The sequence below is a fragment of the Taeniopygia guttata genome, chromosome Z, assembly GCF_048771995.1.
Source record: "Taeniopygia guttata chromosome Z, bTaeGut7.mat, whole genome shotgun sequence".
Taxonomy (NCBI): domain Eukaryota; kingdom Metazoa; phylum Chordata; class Aves; order Passeriformes; family Estrildidae; genus Taeniopygia; species Taeniopygia guttata.
In genome coordinates this window covers 80,419,852-80,441,240 of record NC_133063.1, presented here as the reverse complement: position 1 = coordinate 80,441,240, position 21,389 = coordinate 80,419,852, and the positions used below count along the sequence as shown (strand labels likewise).

Sequence of the window (21,389 nt, the reverse complement as noted above, 5' to 3'; positions counted from 1 at the left end):
ATTAGTCATTGAAAGTAGAACTTCTAATGCCTAATTTTTTATTTTGGCTGGGTCTCAAGCCCAATACTGTACAAAAGTTGTAACTGTGAACCTATTTTTTCTGTTTAGCTATCACAAATGACAAATTTGATAGCTTGTGTGCAAATATCCAGTTGATTTGCTGTTCTAGATGCCAAATGAACTTCTGAAGTCAGATTCATATGTTATTAGCAACAGACTGTTCAGACAAAAGATCTGGCTGTCCCAGACTCTTATTCCAAAGAAAGCAGCTGATATCAAAGAGCAAAGTTTAACACTTACCCTGTTGCTGTCAGCGACCTGTCACCCATGGTTTTAGCCACACAGAGACTTTTGTTATTCTATCCTGAACAGATATGGCTTTGGTTTTTCCCATTTGTTTTTTGAATGCCTGTAGATGTTCATTATCCATGGGTGGACTCCTGGTTAAGTCACCACTTAACCACAGCTGGTTATCTTAGTTACCATTCACTAGGAAGGCACATTTCATCACACACATTGCCTTTGTCTCTGCAGTGCATATTTCTGCTAGATCCATTATGCATTTCACCTTTTTTGACAGTTGGTGACAGTTCTCTAAACAATGACAGGATCTTGGAAATTGATGTAATTCTGTGGCCTTCCTTTGCCTTAGTTGTAGGAATTAACGATGCCAGCTACTTGGTATCAATAGCTGCTTATGTTTGGAAATAGATGATCTTTATGTCCTTTCCATTCCAAACCATTTAATGATTCTGTGTCATAGACATCATCAAGATGCTGTGAGTTCACATGGGATCTTTCATCTGCTGAGCAGTACTTGGCTGTGTGTGCATCAAACAGAGATCAAATATTTTGATCTGAATATCTGTTTAAATGTCTCAGAGCAAAAAACCTGAATTGGCTCATTTAATTCTAGGGGTGTGAGCAGTTGTGTTCTGGCTGGGTTGGCTCTCTGTGCACAGCCCTGGGGATCTGGGAATGTCACAGCAAAGTGTAGGAGGAGCATGACACTGTTGGGTTACTTACAATTTTCCTTTGGGCTTGCAAGTCTCCACGTTAGGTGCTGAGCCTTGTGCCCAAACCCAGCAGGAAACACCCATCCACAGGGGCCAGGTGCTCTCCATACTTCACCCCTGAGATCAGGGTTACTGTTTTGCTTGTTGCACTTGGTGAGGGTGTAAGAGGGAGAAAGGAAACACTTAATTTTAGCCCACGCAGGGAGTTTGGGGCAGCCAGGTGTGCCTGCCTTACTCATTATTCAGGGCTGTCCTTGGGGCAGGCAGCTCTGCAGGATCACTGGAGGGGCATTTTCCTCACACTGGATACCCCCTTTCCTGTTATTAATCATGGAGAATGCTTTCCTGACAGCCTGGTTGCTACTACAATTACACTGACCTCCCAGACAGGGATATTTTTGTGTTCAAACTGAATCTAACAGCATGGCAGTGTTAGATGCTTCAGCTTCTCACAAGGGGAGGAATGAAGAATCTTAGAATATTTTGAGTTGGAAGGGACCCACTAGGATCATCCAAGTCCAATCCTGGATATGTAGAACAAGTCATTCATACTCATTTTCATGTCCACGTGTTTTCTTCTCTGCCCTCTGTGCACGTTCATCCAAAATTTTCCCTTTGTCTCAGGAGCAATTCTTCCTTTGTCAGATTCTGTAATTTCATATCTCTATAGTGTTTTTTTTGCTTTTCTTCTAACCTTTCTTGCTGTTACTGAGCCCACAACTCAAACTGTCTCACACTGGGAGTCCTTGGCCTCTCAGCTTTTGGGTATTCCTGGGTGAGGTAAGCTCTCTGCATTAAATATTCCTGGTCACCTATTAGGGAGATTTATAGATTACTCTTTTAGATTCAACTTGTAACCTTTAGGCAAAGCTACCTTGGGTGTGTTTCACACACAAAATTCCAGAAAGGATTTTATAAAAAGTATTGCTGTACCTTTCTGTGTTCATATTTATTCCTTCTCTCTAGTTGTAATGAAGTCCACTTTTATAAAATACTTCTGAGCTACCTTGTAAAAATCTGGCATAGAAATGAAATGACATGGTACTTTTAGTTCTGGAACATTTCTGAATATTCAGTGAAATATTTCTTTTGTGTGGTGCTATAATATTGGGCACTTAAGAAGAACATGTATCACCCAATGTATTCAATATTAAGAAGTCTGAACAAACCCCTCATTTGAGCTGATGTTTTGTTCTCCTTCTTGGAGATAATTGGATTTAAAGGGATCAAAGTGGCAAATGGGATCCTTCTAGTTTACTTACTCTTTCGTTATATCTCCTCAGTGAATATTTTTTGCCAAAAGTGAGAGCACTTTATTCTTTTCTAACTAGTATTTTGGGAATTCACTCTTTTCATGGGCCTAATTTTCTCACTTTCTGTTTGATTCTGCTGGAAATCTGAAAGACTTCTTTTTTCCTCCTAATTTTTTTTTTTTGTGCTTTCATTTTAAAGCCTGTAAAGACAATCCCAGGCTTAAGATACTGATCTTGTTAATGGAAAGAAACAAGAATTAAGGAGGCAGCAGTAGATGTAATTCACATTTTCATTTTTTATGCAAACTTGTCTTTCCTGCAAGCATTATAATAGTAATAAATTAAAGTTGTTTCCGATGTGGGAACGCTGCCACTCGGGGATTGTGTGCTGACAACCTAATTGATCTATTCTCTCTGCAGCAGAATCCCCTTCTTTATCTCTTGAGTCGGCATTTGAAGAGGTGCTTTACCTACTCTTTCACACTTACCTGTCTTGAAACCTTACCACTTCTTGATGTAGAACTATCATGGGCAGCTGCATTTTTCAGCTCGTTTTTTACTCTCCCAACTAATGGATCCCGAGGAATCTTCCTGGCAAGGGAAGAGCACCGTTGGCATGGACCGTCAAAGGATGGCAGAGGGAAATTTATTTCTCGTGGTAAAGAGAGAGGGTCTAACTGCAAAGCGTGCCAGGAACAAGGAAGGAGATGACCTGGCCAAGCTGCTGTGTCCCCCCTGTAGAGTTTGGCAGCCTCTGAGTGGACAGGTTGGTTCAGTTCTACCTCGGGCTGGATGCAGGAGCTGTGGTGGGAGAGAAATAAAAGGATAAAAGGGTAAAAGCATAGGTGAAGCTCAGCATTGATCCCTCCCCTCATTATCTGGAGCTGTTCAGAGGAGTCTCTGTTCCCCTCCACCTGTGTGCTGTGAGGATGGGCACAAACCTCCTGCACAGGGGAGAAAAGTGTGAGCTGGTGCAGGGGTGTCTGTCCCTGGAGAGCCCTGGCAGGGCTGGGGGAAGGCACCTTCCCTCCCACCGTGAATTCCCTGAGGCTTTTGGCAAGGTGAGCCTCTTCTTCTCAGGCTGTCAAAGCCCAAGACAGGGGGCACAAGATGGGTGCAAAGCCTAGGGAGAGAGACACAAACGAATTATTCATGCAGAGAACTGAAAATGCTGCCCTATTCCTTCCTTTCATACAGTGCTCAGCCCTGTAACTCATATTTTTGGGGTGTATTTTTAATGGAAATTGCCTTCTGTGTTAAGCCCAGGGAAGATGTGAGCAATGACCTGAACTGTGTGGCAGCTCTGGCACTGGGCTGGGGGTTATTTCGGGGGTCTGCACCACAGTGTCCAAAGTCTGAAGACAAAAATTAACAGGATAACAAGCACTGCCATCACAATCTTTTCCCTTTAGGTGTGTGCTGTGTGAGGCAACTTCTGAGGTTCAGGCTCTATGCTGCCACATCCAACACTGCATGAAGCAGCAGCGTGAGCTCACTAGTGAAAGTGAACTATAATTTATTAGCCATACCAGGAGCTAATAAACTAGCTTCCCCTGCAGTTCCAGAGGGTTTTGATGCATGATACACAATAAAGCTGCAACCCAAAGGGGTGTAACCACAGAACCAGGCTCTTACCCATGGAAATCCTTGTTCGTTAAAAATTAAATGCTTCAGATTTTTATTTTTTGGTCTAAGACATGAGATAAATGACGAGAAGACTTTCACCCTTGCTCTGACAGAAGTGAATTTTGGATGCTGCAAATTGCTTTCCTATGAGTGCTCTTTCTTGCTGCTACTCCTTCCTGTAATTACACTGACTTTGTTTGCCAGATGTTCAGTGACAACATTATACCGCTGTAGTCTGTTTTCCAGTTGCTTTATTTGTTCCAAGGACAACTCCTTTCTTGCCTTTTCTTTCGGGGAGAAAATAGACAAAGGAGGGGGAAAAAAATCCTTTACAAATGTTTTAAAGTGCAAAGACCGGGACAATGGTTTTCCCCCCCTCTCTCTGTCTAACTGAAACAATGAAAGTCCTGCACTTTAATCTTCTTAGCCCCAGGGGTCTTCTAATTATTGCAGCTGTTGCACAGGCTTATGCATCGCGAGTCCTCCTTCCCATTCATCTCGGAGGCTCTTTCATGTCCATTAGCTTCTCGCTGGAAATGGAGGAGCCTCCAGCTCTGAGAATAGGTGAAGTTTACCTTGTGGATCAGGGCGAGGAGAACAAAGCATTCCCCGAGTTCCTTTCCAGGATTTACAAATGACCAAAGGCTCTTCTTTGCCTCCGCGAAATCCACTTTAAATTGGCTGGGATTTTAACTCTTTAGTCGCGCCTTGTTCAGGTGTCACACGGGCAGTGGTGCTTCCAACATGATAAAAAAAAAAGAAGGAATGTGGGTGAAATAGCTGCTTGTGGAAAATGCACTCATATGTTTAAGCAGCAGGAAACTTTAGGAAAAAAATACAGCTTTAGAGCGATATTTTGCCATCACCTCTAAGGTAACAAACCTTTTAGTGGCCACACTGAGGAATAGAAACTCCTGTGCCCAGTTTGAAGTCCTATACTATCACTTAAGCAATTTTGGAAAACATTTATAGAAAAGAAGCAATTAATCCAAATTCACACAAAATACATTTTAATTAGGATTAAAACAAAAAACTGAATTAACAAATTGCTTCATGTAATTGGACATTTCTGACTCAGCATCAAATATGATTTATTACAGAAATGCCAAAGTTATAAAAAAAAGTTTTTAGATGTTTGTATATGTTCAAACATAACAAATAGTAAAGGAAGATGCACAGCTTGTGAATATTATTATGGATTCATAGTTGTGAAACAGGGTAAATATTTTCTCTGCTTCTGTTGGGAGCTCTGTAAAAGTTGCCCATTTTTAAATTCTAGATCCAGAGCACCAAGCAGGCCACCTGAAATCCTGTTTTTATTTACTACTGTGCTACTAATATAGCAATCCTCATTTATACCAGCAGGAGTTCTGCTCACAGTTTCAACCACTGCTGCTAAATTCTGAATATATTAAAATAAATACTTTTATGCATACCGCATGTTTAAAAAATATAAATCTCCAGATTATATTTTTTGTGATTTTAAGGTTTAAATGCTGATGTTGGCTTACTCTGAGTTCTGAGGTGTGAGGCTGTGGGGAGCAGGGTGTCCCCCATCCACACTGAAGCACTCCTTTGGCTCCCAGCACAGGATGAAGATGCCCTTTGGAAGCTGTCCCTGTTCTCTGCTTGTTCTGGAAATCTGCCCAGAAATTGTTTGGAATGCTGTTGTGGGGCCTGAGCCAAATAATGCTGTGAAATAACCTTACAATTTAACACCCTTAATGACTGAATTTCAAGAACCTGGACAGTTTAATGCAATGATACAAACACAGACATAATTTTCCGGGGTGTATTCTTCACTTGTCGCTGTTGCCAAACAACACTTGGATACATTTGAAGCTGAAATTAAACTGTTGCTTGCAAGAAACTGTTTGTGATGGGCTTTGCCAGTTCTGAAAGGGATTTTATGGGGATGCTGGTGGTCTGCAAGCTTCCAGTTAGTGGCTACAGCTGGTGTGTGACTCCCTATTAAATGATGAAATATGGGGATTCCCAGCCTTTCCTCTTTTATTTCCTGTTTCTCTGCGAGTGGCTTCGATAAAAAATAATGGCATCTGATGGCTGAGTAGTTTTCAGAAAATACTTTCTGTGTTAATTTCTTAGTGAATCATGACAAGAAGAAAAATGTGTACTCTCTACTTCTTGGCCACATGCAGATTCTTGATGACTGGCAAGACTTTACTGAATTTGTCTGCATGAGAAAAAGATTTCTAAATAAGTTGGACATTCTTGCATCAACAGTTTGCTTAGTGACCTGTGTTTCTATTTGTTTGTGAACTAGCAGACTTCATCTTTCAACAATGCTCTAACAGCAAAGACTTTTAAAATTAGTTATTGCTACAATATTACCATTTTCCCAAACTGTATTACAGTATGCTGTTTCCTCATCATGAATTACTCCAGTAAAACCATCAGAGACAAGGAACATTTAATGGTTCAGGGGCTTGTTTTGGTTTGTTTTGTTTCCAGTCTCTGGATGTTTTATGGCATTGAAACACTTCTAAGGATTTTAGAGTGCAATTAGGTATTGCAAGGGACATGCCTTTGATGCTAAACTGTAAAAACCAGTGGTAAAAGGGGGAAATGATTTTGTAAGGTGGGATGGCTGTTTTCTGCCACTTCAGTGCCCTTTATGGTTTGTTCTAGCTGTTTCAGATTCAGTGGGAATTGTGTGTGTGTAGAAAACAGAATGTGGCTTCTAGACATATCCTGCTTTAAACAAAACCATCTTCACACCAGGCCTCCCTCTCCAAAGGTCTGATGTGCTCCAGAAGCTGTTGAAATTGTCAAGGTCTTTGTCAGAATCAGAAAAACCCCAAATAAAATCATGCTTTGTTTGCTTTGTACCATTTGTGGTGTGTGCAGAAACATATGGCTATGGAAAACTGACCAAAATCCATACAGTGATAAATTATATATTTTTAGTGGTCTTTGATGTGGAGAAATGGACACCAGGCCCATCACTGATTAGAAAACACGCTGCAAAAAACCACATTTTTGGGGGTATTTTGTCATTACTGGTAGGAGCCACTAGAGGGAGAACATAATTTATGCTGTAATATCTCACTTTTTGGTACTATTTTTCATTCTACCCACCTGTTTTCAGCATTGTGACAACACCTAAGTGAGGTTACAGAGTGGTGGTGGCTGCAGAAAGAACCCAAAATGTGCCACTGACAGGTTTTTTTTGGTTACAGAGTGGGGATGGCTGCAGAAACAACTCAAAATGTGCCACTGATGGGGTTTTTTTTGGGTTACAGAGTGGTGATGGCTGCAGAAACAACCCAAAATGTGCCACTGATGGGTTTTTTTTGGGTTACAGAGTGGTGATGGCTGCAGAAACAACCCAAAATGTGCCACTGACAGGATTTTTTTGGGTTACAGAGTGGTGATGGCTGCAGAAACAACCCAAAATGTGCCACTGACAGGATTTTTTTGGGTTACAGAGTAGAGATGGCTGCAGAAAGAACCCAAAATGTGCCACTGACAGGATTTTTTTGGGTTACAGAGTAGAGATGGCTACAGAAAGAACCCAAAATGTGCCACTGATGGGGTTTGTTGGGTTACAGAGTGGTGATGGCTGCAGAAACAACCCAAAATGTGCCACTGATGTTTTTTTTGGGTTACAGAGTGGTGGTGGCTGCAGAAACAACCCAAAATGTGCCACTGATGGGTTTTTTTGGGTTACAGAGTGGTGATGGCCGCAGAAAGAACCCAAAATGTGCCACTGATGGGTTTTTTGGGTTAGAGAGTGGTGATGGCTGCAGAAAGAACCCAAAATGTGCCACTGACAGGATTTTTTTGGGTTGCAGAGTGGGGATGGCTGCAGAAAGAACCCAAAATGTGCCACTGATGGGTTTTTTTGGGTTACAGAGTGGTGATGGCTGCAGAAAGAACCCAAAATGTGCCACTGATGGGGTTTTTTGGGTTACAGAGTGGTGATGGCTGCAGAAACATCCCAAAATGTGCCACTGATGGGTTTTTTGGGTTATAGAGTAGAGATGGCTGCAGAAACAACCCAAAATGTGCCACTGATGGGTTTTTTTGGGTTACAGAGTGGTGATGGCTGCAGAAACAGCCCAAAATGTGCCACTGATAGGGATTTTTTGGCTTACAGATTGGTGATGGCTGCAGAAACAACCCAAAATGTGCCACTGATGGGGTTTCTTGGGTTACAGAGTGGTGATGGCTGCAGAAACAACCCAAAATGTGCCACTGATGGGGTTTTTTGGGTTACAGAGTAAAGATGGCTGCAGAAACAGCCCAAATTGTGCCACTGACAGGGATTTTTTTGTTACAGAGTGGTGATGGCTGCAGAAACAACCCAAAATATTCCACTGATGGGTTTTTTTGGGTTACAGATTGGTGATGGCTGCAGAAACAACCCAAAATGTGCCACTGACAGGATTTTTTTGGTTACAGAGTGGTGATGGCTGCAGAAACAACCCAAAATGTGCCACTGATGGGTTTTTTTTGGGTTACAGAGTAGAGATGGCTGCAGAAAGAGCCACTGATGGGTTTTTTTGCCTTCCAGGTGTTGTGTTTCACTACCGGGCCGCCACGAGCAGGTACACCCTGAATTTCACCCAGGCCCACCAGACCTGCCGGGACAACGGCGCCGTCATGGCCAGCCCAGAGCAGCTGAAAGCAGCCTACGAGGATGGGTTTGAGCAGTGTGATGCTGGCTGGGTGTCTGACCAGACTGTCAGGTGAGGCATTCAAAATTCCCCTTCATGTTTTTACCCAAAATTTGTGTGCCTGGCCTGTTCAGACCTAAACTGTTGTTTTGTTGTAATTGATGCCTTGGAGTGGCTGCCTGGAACAGAGGCTGGACAAGATTGAGAGAATAAAGTGGGTATTTATTAAAGGCCTTCAAAAAGTGCATTTTGGACAGTCAAAAGCCTCCCAGAAGCTACACCCAAGATGGAGAATGGTTCACAAGTTTTTCACGCAATTATAAGTTTGGTTCATTTGTATATCAGGGATTAATTCTCCAATTCCAGCTCCAGGTAATCAAGTAATTTCCCAAAGTTTGCTCCCCCCAATTCACTTTTGTTTATACTTTTGGAGCCTGGTGCTCTAGGGTGTCCTTGAGTTTCAGGCCCAGAGGAATTGTTTTGTCCATCCAAAATGTGAAGACAGCAACTAACACTGTGTATGGGGTTTAGAGTAATACCCTAAAGCAATACAGGATTTGAAAAACAGAAAAGCTGAAATCCTAAGGCGTCATAACAATGAATCTTCTGCATTTCCAGGTATCCAATTAGACATCCAAGAGTTGGCTGCTTTGGAGATAAGATGGGAAAGAAAGGAGTCAGGACGTACGGGCGCCGCTTCCCTAACGAGACTTACGATGTTTATTGCTACGTGGAGCACATGGAAGGTGAGATGGGTCTGTACAGCCTGGAAGTGCACTGCAAGGCTTAAAAAGTGGCTGGGGAGCCTCATGTGGAAGAGCAGAGAGAGAGAAAATTCAATTTAAAATAGGTTTTGGCTGCTCTGGATCTGAAGGGAATTGCCAAATGGAGGGAACCTACAGTTTGTGGTCTTGCAGGTCCTAATTAAAGGCCAGTGTGGAGTCTACAAAGAGGCAGTCAGGGTTCAGGCTGCCTATAGTTAGTGCAGTAGATCTCACAAAAGTTGCTGTTGAAGTGTCTTATTTTTTGAATGTTGCGTAGCAGTATTTTCAAAGAAATGCATTTTACGTTTGAGAAACTATGTATGCTATATATAAATCTATACAAAGATAGATGTAGTATATGTGCTAACTGTATTATAGTTCATAAAGTATGTAATTAAGTCTTTTTATATGTCCATGGCATAGAATTAGACAGATATTGAATTGCCTTCTATGTTTAATAGTATCTTTTTAATAATGGGTCAACTCAGATTCAGAAAGAAACAAAGGAGAAAAAACTTTGTAGTTTCTGGGCATAGCTTAGTAAAATTATTACACAGATACTTCACAACCAGGACTAAAGTACATTCTCCACCTACTACAGTGTCCTGAGTGTGCCACACTGCTTCTGTTTGACAGGTTTTTATTGCGTGCCAGTTCCACGGTTCCTTTCTAAAAAAAACCCTGATAATTCCTAACTAAACATCCTCAGGGATAATCCTTGGCTGTTATACATTTAATTTAGTGCTCTTAAAGTCAGCAGAACAATAAATTAGCCTTGACTCTGAGCAAGTTTGCCTTGGTAAGTGTACATATTCTTTTAAAAAGCAATTGCAAAATGCAGGTGGTCAGTGTTTGTTTGTAATCTGTCTTAGATAAGATGTAGATTAGGTCATGCAAATTTTTCTCCAGTTGGTGACTTAGAGAGATTTTAGATACTGAAATAAGTGTTTTATTTTTAGTAGCTGAAGATATCTCCTAGACAACTTGGAGATTTATGCAATACAAGCAACACAGGTATTGCAAAGCCTTTAGAAAACATATATGCTTGAGAATTTGTAACTTGAACTTGAAAATTAAGTGACAGAATTTTGTTAGTGCTTTTCATTGTCTTCATTTTAGTTATGTCCCATTTACATCTGTCAGTGAGCAGCACCTGTGAACATCTACAGTACATGACATTTGATCCTCCATCAGTCCTTGATGGGATTGGATTTTGAATCTCCCCTAAATCAATGTTTTTAAATTCAGTTTATGTCTTTCCTAGCTTGCAAAAAGAAGGTTTAGTCAAAAACATAATCTGTACAATCCTTGGGTGAAGAACAATCTCTTGCACTTTTCCCTTTACAAGAACAGAGAAGTGTAACTAACACAGAGCAGATTGTCCTGGCTGCATGTGAGCCAGCAGTTTCTCAGGGTCAAAATTTATCACTAAACTTTCAAAAATACAACTTAAGTCAAAACTGAAGCATTTTTCACTGAGCCTGATGGTCTCTGCTTGGAACAACCTGGACCTGTTGTGTGGTTCAAAGAGGCTGCAGTGACTGTGCAGTCCTCATGGATGAAAATGAACAGGTCCTCAACTTCTCATGGACAGTAATTGGTCCTTCTTTATTATAAAATGTCATTTGCCAAGGTTTATGACTGGTTTCCTTCTTGGGATGCATCTACACTTCTGTCCCACTGTTGTGGCCTGTCAGCTGGACTGTGGTGACATGGTCTGCTTGCATATGAAACATCCATATTTAACAAATTTATAAGCTAGAGCACAATATTGCAGAGATTTGGTTCATTATATTGAAAAAGTTTAATGTCAGATTATTATAATAGTTAGCTAAAGACACTCTTCCTTTTGTTGTTATTGATTTTTTTTTTTTGTATTTGGTTTGGGTTCCTTTTGTTTGTTTTGTTTGTTTTATTTTGGTTTGGGTATTTCTTATTTGGTTTTCTTGTTTGTTGGTCTTTGTGTGTATGTGAGGGAGTTGTTATTATTTTTCTCATTCTCTCAGAAGTTTTAAAACGATCATGAGTGTGACAACAACTTCTACGACCTCCAGGAGGAGTTTATGGGTACAGGGCATAGAAACAGTGTAGGTAGGCTCTGCTGACATGCAGAGGAGTTAAATTACTCTGTTTGGATGAGGAGAAACAGGCACGTGCTAGGAAGACACGGGTGCCACATTGTGCAGGATAAACCATTCCTCAGTGCCTTCACAGCAACTTGAGCCTCTGAGCTAGACTCCCTTTTCCAGGTGGGGCTGAGGAGCCAAGGTGGCTTTTTCTGTGTAACAGGAGCAGTTTCTGTTAGGACAGAGGTTAATTTTGAGTGAGGAGGAGCTTGTTAGATGATACAGAGCATCTATGAGTTTATACTTCAGAAAAACTCACCCAAACAGAGATGGAAATTAGAATGTCAGTGGAGGCATTGGAAGGTTGAAGTAGACTAGATTGCTGTGTTGGTAGGAAACTTAACAGATCAAGAGCTAAAATTCTACCCTGATGGCCCTATTCTCCAAAGGTTGATCCTGCAAGGTGTGACCTTTGCTCATGACTTAATTCATAGCAAAATGAATCCATGGCACTTAGGGTGCGCTTAAATACAAAATTTTTCCATGTGAATTTTAAAGCTCATATCTGCTGTGTACCCTGCCCTGATTCAATGCCAAATCTATTAGACTTGCTGGAACTAGAGAGGTCCTTATTTGGAGGGTCTGTGTCAGTGGAATGACTATTCATGGCACAAGCTTGACTAATGATATCAAAATTTGGGCTATAATGAGGATGTCACCATGGAAGTTATTGAACACTTATTGGTCTGTTGGCTGCTGTTGGTGTGTTACCCCAGAAGGCCATAAATGGTGGTGGGAATTCTTGCAATACATTTTAAAATAAATGTGCATTGAATTTGCAGTACTAATTTGGGTATTTGCACTGAGGATTTGTAGGAGCAACTCCATCTCGATTTTATTCCTTTTTGGCCATGTGGAATCAGGAAGTTAGCCAGAGACATGGATTTCTCCTTAAATCACCAATTATTAGCTTAAATTGAAACCAGTTATCTAGGCTAACTCTTGCCATTTCCTTGTTCTGAGGAAAGCCAGAGTGATTAAAGGCTGCACAATTCTAATTTAAATAGTACGAGTTTTGCTGCGACAGTCAGAAGAATAACAGTGGGAAGGATTGAAAGTTTCTGAGCTCCTGGAGTTAAAAATGAGAACCTGGAGTTAAAGTATCATTAAAAAGGTACTAGGCAGGATGTTTTATTACAAACTGTTTCACATTCCTCATATTTCATCACTTATTTCAGTGCACCAAGCACTAACAGAAACATTTAGGGTACTTTTAACTGCAGGAAATGATTTATGGGTGAAGATTTTAAAGTGATTGAGCTGCAAAGGTTTGGGTGAGGATCCCACCAGCTGAAGGGGTGTCTCCTTGGAGGGAGATGGGTGATGGGTGAGGAAGAGTTTGAATTCTTCAGACAAGCAGCGTGTGGTTAATTTGGCAGCGCTGTGGTGTCAGAGATGGAGATAGAGCCACCACCAAAGCCCAGTGGTGGAGTGAGTTTGTGCTGAGCCAAAGCACACACCACCCCATCAGGATTGTCTCTGGCTAGAACCCATCAGAGCCCATGTATGCTTGACAAGCCCCCATCATGTGCAGATGGGGCCCTCACGCTAACAGAGTTATTTTTGGGGTGTCTGTGGGGAAGATTCTACAGCCCTCCTTCCATGCACCACCTCCCCCCCACAGTGAGCGCAGGGAAGAAGGATAAAAACCAAAACCAGATGTCCTTTGAATACTTTCCACCTACTCTCATGCAGTTTTGCTGTTGTCATGGAAATTTCTGTGAGAATGATGGTCATAATTAAAGGAGTCTTAGTCTAAAATGTGGCCTCAGGTGAGAAGTTTCTTCTGTGTTTTGGGCAGCTAAAGGTCTTCTCTGGGGTCTATTCTGATTCTGGAGCAACAACTAAATTAGGTTTCAAAACTGGGACACAGAGAAAATAATGTTTTTTTCTCTAGTTCAAGGCCTGTGGTAGAATTATGATCCTTTCCATTATACTGGACACTTATCCAGCCTTGGGTGGTGTGACATCATGCAGGATTAAGTTCTCAAGAGGATTCCTGTTCAGCCAATAGGTCTGCACAGAATAGGCTCAAGACATTCAGGAAAGTTTAGTTAAATCATTGCTGCTGTGCATCAAAAAGAATCAACTGACTTGTTCTGACGTGCAAGAGAAAAAAACTTCTTCATCTTGTCCAGACTCCTGCCTTGAAGTTGAACCAAGCTGCTGATGTTTGTGTTTTTCCAGCCCTGCAGAGTGGTTTTGGTAATTAGTGACATTGTTAAGGACACCTCTTTGTTACCCTCGTGTGTCAGAGAACCAGCAGAGAAAGAGAGGAGGGGGGCAAGGAAGTTCTTGTTCCTGAAGGCACAAGGGTAAATGTTTTAGTCCTCAAAGTGGTCATGGCATCCCTGCTTCTTTGACCATGTCCTAGGAATGAAGTTTTGAACAGATTCCATGGTTTTGAGGTAAAGAAAGTTGTGAAGGCAATGCCTCATGACTGCCTGGGTTTTACCCGCTGGCTGTGTCCAGGTGAGGGGCAGCAACCACAGGTTACAAGTGCAGGTGAGAAAATGCCCTTAGAATGCTCTGCATAACCTCAGAAAAGATGACATTTTGTCACTGTTAGCCAGCTTTTGTCTCTGACCCAGGGGTACCCTGATCTGCAGCTGTAGTCACAGAATCCATGCGCTGTAACACTCCCAAAGGACATCTCTGTTTGAAAAACTTGGTGGGTTCCAACTCTCAGAAACAAATGAATATGTCTGGAGTCCACCACAGATACATTATGCTAAAAAAAAAAAAAAAAAAAGGAGCTCCCAAATTCTTAAAATTCTTAGTTGGAGATAGAGTTTCTTCTCCTCAAAAAAAACTGTCACAGAGGTCACAGAGGAAAAGGCACTGGAAATGTTTTGTCTTGGCTTTTTTTTATTTGTTTTGTTTAATTGTGAGAGTCAAGCATTTCCTCCTAAGGGAATGATTAACTTTTCATATAATTAATATCCCTCTGCATTTTCTAATGCCTGGCTTTGGATGACTGTGAAGGTTGTAGAATCTGAGCACCTGACCATGAGGTAAAGCTCATGAGCACCAAATTCCAGATGGGACAGTAATAATTACAGAATCATTAAGGCTGGGTAAGAAGAATTTTGAGATCATTAAGCCCAAACATCAACCCAGCACCACTACCCCAGTCAACAGAGGATGTGTGAGGCTTTGGTTCTAGCCTGCCCTTTTTCCCACCTTGCTTTTCAGTTGTGTGATTCATGACATTCACGTCTACCAGTGTGCCCAGACATCTCCTGAGGAGAGAAAGTGAATCAAAGCAATGAAACTTGCTATAAAATCAGCTGATCAGATTTGTAGAATTTATTACTGTAGAACTTAAAATTTTTCCTCAGGGATTGCAGGTGAATCAGCTTTTGTCTTCAAGAGAAAAAGTCTGACTTCTTCATCTGCCCCTATATTGGGTGAGGAGATGGAAAAAGCCTGACTTTCATCAGGTCTCTCTTTTGACCAAGCAAAACAAACACATGTAAGAGGAAAATCCTGGGGATTCTTGGAGTGCAGCGACCACTGAGGCTGCTCCATCAGCCTGAAGCTTGGTTTGGAACAGAAGCCAGCAATAACACACATTACATTATTGTCTGCAGCCTAAACACTGTCACGTTCTGCATCCCACCCCCTGGTACTGCAGAACCAGTTTTTCTTCATCTGCTGGCCTCAGCCCTGGGCTTTGCCTGCAGAGTATTGCTGCCTTACTCAGGGTGTGCTCCAGCTATAAAAACAGTGCATGTGGCTGTTTAACACACACGGAATTGAATTTGTCCTGCCTGGTGTTGGGGGCTATGTAATTTGTGGAGCAGATGAGTTTTCCCATCTTAATTTCCTTGTTTTCAGAGTTTTGCCTGGGAAATTGAGGGCCTTCCAGTCATCTTAATAAAAATACAGTAAGAGTGTGGTGGGGTCTGTCCTCCTGTTAAATATGGAAGCTGTTGTGCTTTCAAAAACAGGAGTAAATTGTAGAGATTGCATGGATTAAATACATTTCATTAAATACAATTTCATTAACTTCAGAATTACTTTTCTTGCTTTTTAGAAGTTTCTGTGCAAGACTTGAGTCCTTTTCTCTTTAGCACTTTGAAGGGGTTGGGTTGTTTCAGCCATATGCTAGAAGTGAATTAGATCAAGAAGCCCCAGGAAAACCTTCATAGTTTAATTTTTTTTTTTTTTGTAAGGTGGTTAGACAAGCTTGCAGAAGCAGAACAAACTTTAAAGTGTTTCTGGATTCATGTATCTAGCAAGGCCTTTATTAAACACTTCCTTTGTTTTTCACATTTCATCCCAACAATTATTAAGCACATTAAGTATACATTTAATCACAGAGAATGTTAATCTATTTTCAAACTGGAGAGACAAATGGAGGAGTCATAGCTCCTAGAGTAAATTACTGCTATTTGCAATATGACTTTTGCGCAATTTTTTAAAAATTAGATTTGTGGAATCATAGAAAAATGCTCTCTAACTAGAGCAATTACAAGATGACATGTTTTAATATCTTTGCCCTTTATCTTATCAGTAACATTCCTGAAATGAATGCACATTTATTTGGTATACGATGGAATTTTGCTCATTGCCCTGCTGCCTTTTTGCCTTCTTTGTGAGGTTATTGTCACAAATTCTTGAATATACCAGTTAGGTGTCAAATACTTTAGATTTCACTTAATGAATTGTTTGGGTTAAGGTGTGTTTTTCCTTAAATATATGTGGGTTTTCTTTTTATTTTTTTTTTTCTTTTTTTTTTAATTGGTTTGGTTTGATTTTTCGGTAAAACAATTCTTGACAAAGATCTTGTCTGTTTGACAGCAGCTGAGTTTAACAGATGAACAAAATTATGCCATGTGGGGTCAGTAGAATATATTCAGTGCAGAGAAAGGTATGACACTCACCTTTTGAGTGTGCAGGATGATCACTGTTGCAGACACAGACATACTCCAAGGTAAATTTGAGGCAAACTTCTGCCCAGAAAGTGCAGCTTGGGTAAGTCAGCTCTCTGAAAAGCAACCTCTCTTAAAGAAGAACCCTGCATTTTGAAATCTTACACCAAGGTTTAATCCCTCACTAAGTATCTCTGGCTTAACTAAGTGCAGATGACAGCTCAGAGGAATAAATAGCACTAACCTTAATGATGTGGTGTACAAGCTCCATTTGGAGCCAGTGATCCCAATCACTTGATGGCGAAATTGCTTTTCTAGTAATCTTGCACTGCTTGTCCATTTTCCTGTGTATTCTATGAGTTTCCCTCATAAGAAATATGGTGGGATTGTCTGCAATTAGCTTTTTGTTTACAGAAGTAATGAAAATTCATTGTTCTTCACTTTTCTCACCTCCTCATCTAACTGGACTGATATCTGCTGTATAATTGCAATTAAATTGCATTTTAACTACTAGTTTTCATATACATCATGGCTGCTGTCAGTGAACAATCCTCAGAGAGGGCTGCTCTGGAGAGGCCTTTCTTTGCACCCCTGTTCCATGGTGCTGCTTTCGGGACGGGATTGTGGGATTACTGCACCCATCACTCTACAGGACATGGCAGCAGAGCTGGTGGGCAGATGCAAAAGGATGTAACAAAAAATGCTCATTTTCTGTGTGGTCTGAGGAGCTGAATGAGCCATTCTGAGGACAAATGGCTCTTTGCTTCCCTTATCTGTCCCTGTCCAAGACACTCTCTGTCCCTCTTCCTCCAAGCTGGGAGCTGCACACAATGTGCATAAAGCAAGTTACACTATGGGATTGGCTCTACAGCTGTAATAACAAATCAGAGCCTCTACCTAGGAGGAAAAAGCAAGCTGGCACCTTGCCTCCTTTCACACTTGCATTCCTTTCAGGCCCCAAACAAGCGTAATATTGATGTGAATGAAACTGCTCGGGGTGATGTAGTTTCTGTCTGCATTTTTCTGTGTTCCCTTCAGACCTGTGCAGGGGTAAGACAGATTGCATGGCTAGAGTGGAAAAGCAGTGTTTTCCTGCAACAGTGGCTGTTCTGTCCTGGCCTGCTGTGGCTGTCTTGCTATGAATATTTTGAATTTGTGCTGCTGGTCGGAACACCAGCACCTCATTTTAGGTCTGGCTGGTTTCATCTAAAGTCTAAGCAAAAACTGGAAAAGGGTCAGTTTACTGCTTCATTCCCAGGACATGAACATGAGAGGCTTGACTTTTCTTTAGGCTGTTTGTGCGAATAAGTCAACCAAGACAACTGCACAATGGTGATTTACCTTGGAAGCAACATATTAGACATGCTATTTGCTTTGTTTTAGTGTCCAACTGGATGGCTATTGCTTACAAACTGTTATTCCTTGGAAGCTATCAACATTCTGGACTAATTCAACTTCTCCACACAAAGAGGGCTTTGTGCATGCAACATGTCTTGTTAATTTGCTCACCTTTGTCTCCAAATGGGACAAGAGGAAGACTGATGGAAATCCAACGTTAGAAGCTGTTCTAGAGCAGCCAGTGAAGAAGATTTCCTGGTTTTTGAGTGTTTGAAGAGAGATTCTAGCATAGCCTAAAAGGGCCAGGTAGGGGGCTTGCAGAAGTAGAAGATTTGCTTTATGGAAACAGTAAATTCTGGTGGACTGGATTTAATTAACTCAGTTGAGCTGCAAACTCTAACAGGGGTCACAGAGGAGCCTCAGGGCTGCTGTTACCTCTGCTAGAGACCAAGGAAGGGACTCAGCGTCCAGCCACAGTGTACTTGATGGCAGAAGGTTTGCTTATAAATGCTCATGCTTTGTGGCAGTTTAACCTTCAAATTCAGGCCTGGAACATTTGGTTTACAGTTCTCTTTAAGGAAAAAAATACTCTTGTTTTGGGAAAAAACCCCCAACCTTGCAGAAGTCTGGAACCGATTGATGGTGGAACGCGCTACTCAACCTTTGTAACTTTTCATTTTTGTTTACTCCTGCAGATGAAGTGGTCCACGTCTCAGCCCCCCAGAAGTTCACCTTTGAGGAAGCTAGGGAGCTGTGTGAGGAGCGAGGCGGGGTCCTGGCTTCCGTGGGGAACCTCTACGTGGCCTGGAGGAACGGCTTTGACCAGTGTGACTACGGGTGGCTGGCGGACGGCAGCGTCCGCTACCCGGCCTCCGTGGCGCGGCCCCAGTGCGGCGGGGGTTTGCTTGGGGTGAGAACCCTGTACCGCTATGAGAACCAAACAGGCTTCCCTTACCCCGATAGCAAGTTTGATGCCTACTGCTATGAACGTAAGCATTTATTATTTTTCTTTTCTTGGTGATGATTTGCAGCATGCTTGCCGCGAGACGCGGTTCCTTTATCGCGCGTTTTGTTTCGGTTCTTGCAGCGCATGTGGGTTTTTAGAAACTAAAACGTTCTTGTCTTACATTGTCAATGTCCTAAAGTAGCATTGGCAGGTGATGACAGGCAGAGTTTTAAGGTAAGATTTCAGTCTGAGCAGTGTTTTGACTGTGAGTCTGTGGGTGCTCCATATTTTGGTGCCTGAGCACACCTTGGTGTCTTTGCATCTTGTCAATGGACTCAAGACAGACATTCAAAGCCCACCTGGGCAGGTCGCCTCCTCCAGGTGACTCTGCCTCAGCAGGGGGCTGGACTAGATGATCTCTGGAGGTCCTTTCCACTCACATCTATTCTATTGTTCCGTGATAAATGTCCTGAAGGTGAACAGTGGACATTCTGTGTCCAATGATGGCAGCAAGAGAAGCTAGTCACGGGCTGTGTACAAGGCTGACCACTTTCAGGTCTCTCAGGTGCCAGTAATTTGGGGGTCTCTCTCTGGATCCCAGGCACGTTGTCCCATCACTTTCTTTTTCTTTCTTGCTCAGTGTTTCATGGGCCAGTGGGTGGTCTAAATTGCCTTTCTTACTGCTGCTTGTTTCCCTCCTGGTATTTTCAGAGGCACAAGTATTTCAAGTGTTTGCCACAATCACATGGCAGACTTCACCAGTCTAAACCAGATGTGCTCCACACCTGTCAGCTTTCTTTTGGGGTGCAGTATTGCCCTGTAAGCTCATCTATCTTCAGTGCCAGCTGCCTGGCTCTGCTATTATGGTGCAGCCTCTCCTTGAATAGTTTCCTGTTGTCCCAAAAGGTTCACCAGCTTCCCAGCTGAATATCCTGCTTTCCTGAGACTTTCAGCCTCAGCACAGAGGGGGTTGGACAGCTCAACTATTTCCCTGCAGGCCTCTCTGTCCAAGGAAGTTCCTTCTTGCAAATAGCATGACTGACATTAACATTGTGTTGAGTTAAAAGTTCAGAACTTGGTCATTAACTATGAATATTTAGGGTTTTTTTTGACTCAGTCCAGTGACTGTAACTCGGAACTACTTCAAATGTGCAGCTTGTACTGTCCCCATTTTTGTGGATGATGAACTTACAGCAGCTGCAGATCTTTCAAGCTCAGGCAATGAAGAACCCATTTATAAGCAAATCCGACTCTTTGAGAACAAATCCCGACATCTGCTGCAACATTATGGTCTGGCTGTTCTCAGACACTGTTGATTTGTTGTTTTAATTTTCCTTTATAGTTTGTGGGTATGATGTTCCAAAACTTTGCATGTGGAAATAGTCCTAATGGAACTGGTTACAGGAAAAAGGACTTAAGTTCAGGAGTCTGCGCTCTAATCTGCAGAGAAGCATTTTGTCATATCACTCCTTCTGTTCCTACTCCAAATTGTTTATGACCTGTTTAAAGTGTTGTGGATAAAAAAGACTTTAATGAGGGTGTATTTCATAAGTCCCTCTAAAAGACTGGGGTAAGAACTGAACATTTTGCCTGTAATCTAGTCTTTAGTTAGGACAAATTCCAACCTGCTGTTTGTTTTAGTGAATTTCACTGCTTTCAAGCAAGATGTGCCTTTACAGTGTTCTTTCCAGAAGTTTTAGTTAGCACAGTTTGTGGTAACATACCATTTGTTCTAAAAGTGACCTTGATTGGTATTGGGTTGTTGCCTTTTATATAAAGGCTTTTCCTGCAAAGTCTTGCCCTTGGTATATAAAGAATAAATATTTCATCACTTTGCAGCCCAGGAAGAGACAGTTCAGGACTATCAAACTTTTTACAAGAGAAAATAAGACTAAACAGAGCCAAAACAATTTGTTAGAGGCTGAAGGGCTCTCCAGCACTTTTAATTACAAAAACAGAATACCAGAATTAATTAAACACTGATGGCTAGAGGACTCAGGTTTTGCCAGATGCATCTGCCTTTGTACAGGGAAATGCAGGGGTGTTATGCTGTACCCTCCTTCAGGGTGCCACAACTTTCAGAAGTTACTGAAGGCTCTCTCTCCCTCTCAGAAGGTGATTGGGAACTCACAGGAACCAGCTGTGGCTCCGCACTGCTTTTGCTAAAAGATTTATGCAAGTGGTGAGTAATGAGACTCCCTGCCCAGCATCTTGGTCCTCCACATCTCAAGCAGCTGCCTGGTGCAGTGGCTTTAGAGTGAGTCACTCTCTCCCACTGGGGCCTTGGAGCCAGTTCCTTCTTTGGGGCAGGAAAAGGGAGAGGATAAAAAAAAAAAAAGGCTCTGCATGAGAGCAGAAGGCTTGAGTTAAGAGCTTAAGCCCTTTGTTTCAAATCATCCTTTGTCTGGAAGTTTCTCCTGAAATTTCCCATTATCTCAGTTTCAAAGTTTCAGTCCACCACAGAATCTGTTGTCTCCCAGCTCTGCCTGTTTTGGGGCTGGCATTAAGCTCTCACAGTGGTTCCCACAGTGCCTGATAACAAAACTGTCCTGCCCAGGACCTGGGCTCTGAGTGTAACCCCAGCCCCTGCTCACAGCTCTGTGCCACACCTCGTGGGTGTGTCTCCCTCCTCACCGGGACCTGCAGTCACACCACAGCACCTCTGTCCTTATTCACGCTGTTTCAGTCTTCACAAAGACAGATTGTGCATTTGAAAAAGGGGATATCCCCTTCCTTATCCCTGCTCAGGCTCCTCGCTCCTGTTTTGTAATCATGAGTACCTCTGCTGGAAAATCTCAAAATG

At 42.1% G+C, this 21,389-nt stretch overlaps 1 protein-coding gene across 5 annotated transcripts in view; it reads left to right on the top strand.

Moving 5' to 3' along the window:
• VCAN (versican) overlaps positions 1 to 21,389 on the top strand; it is a 98,763-nt gene that overhangs the window by 16,443 nt on the left and 60,931 nt on the right. For all 5 annotated transcript variants that reach the window (XM_072921671.1, XM_072921673.1, XM_072921672.1 and 2 more), the window contains exons 4-6: positions 8,433 to 8,607; positions 9,154 to 9,281; positions 18,336 to 18,629. In XM_072921671.1, coding sequence (XP_072777772.1) covers positions 8,433 to 8,607; positions 9,154 to 9,281; positions 18,336 to 18,629 — 597 coding nt within the window. The remainder of the gene's footprint in view (positions 1 to 8,432; positions 8,608 to 9,153; positions 9,282 to 18,335; positions 18,630 to 21,389) is intronic.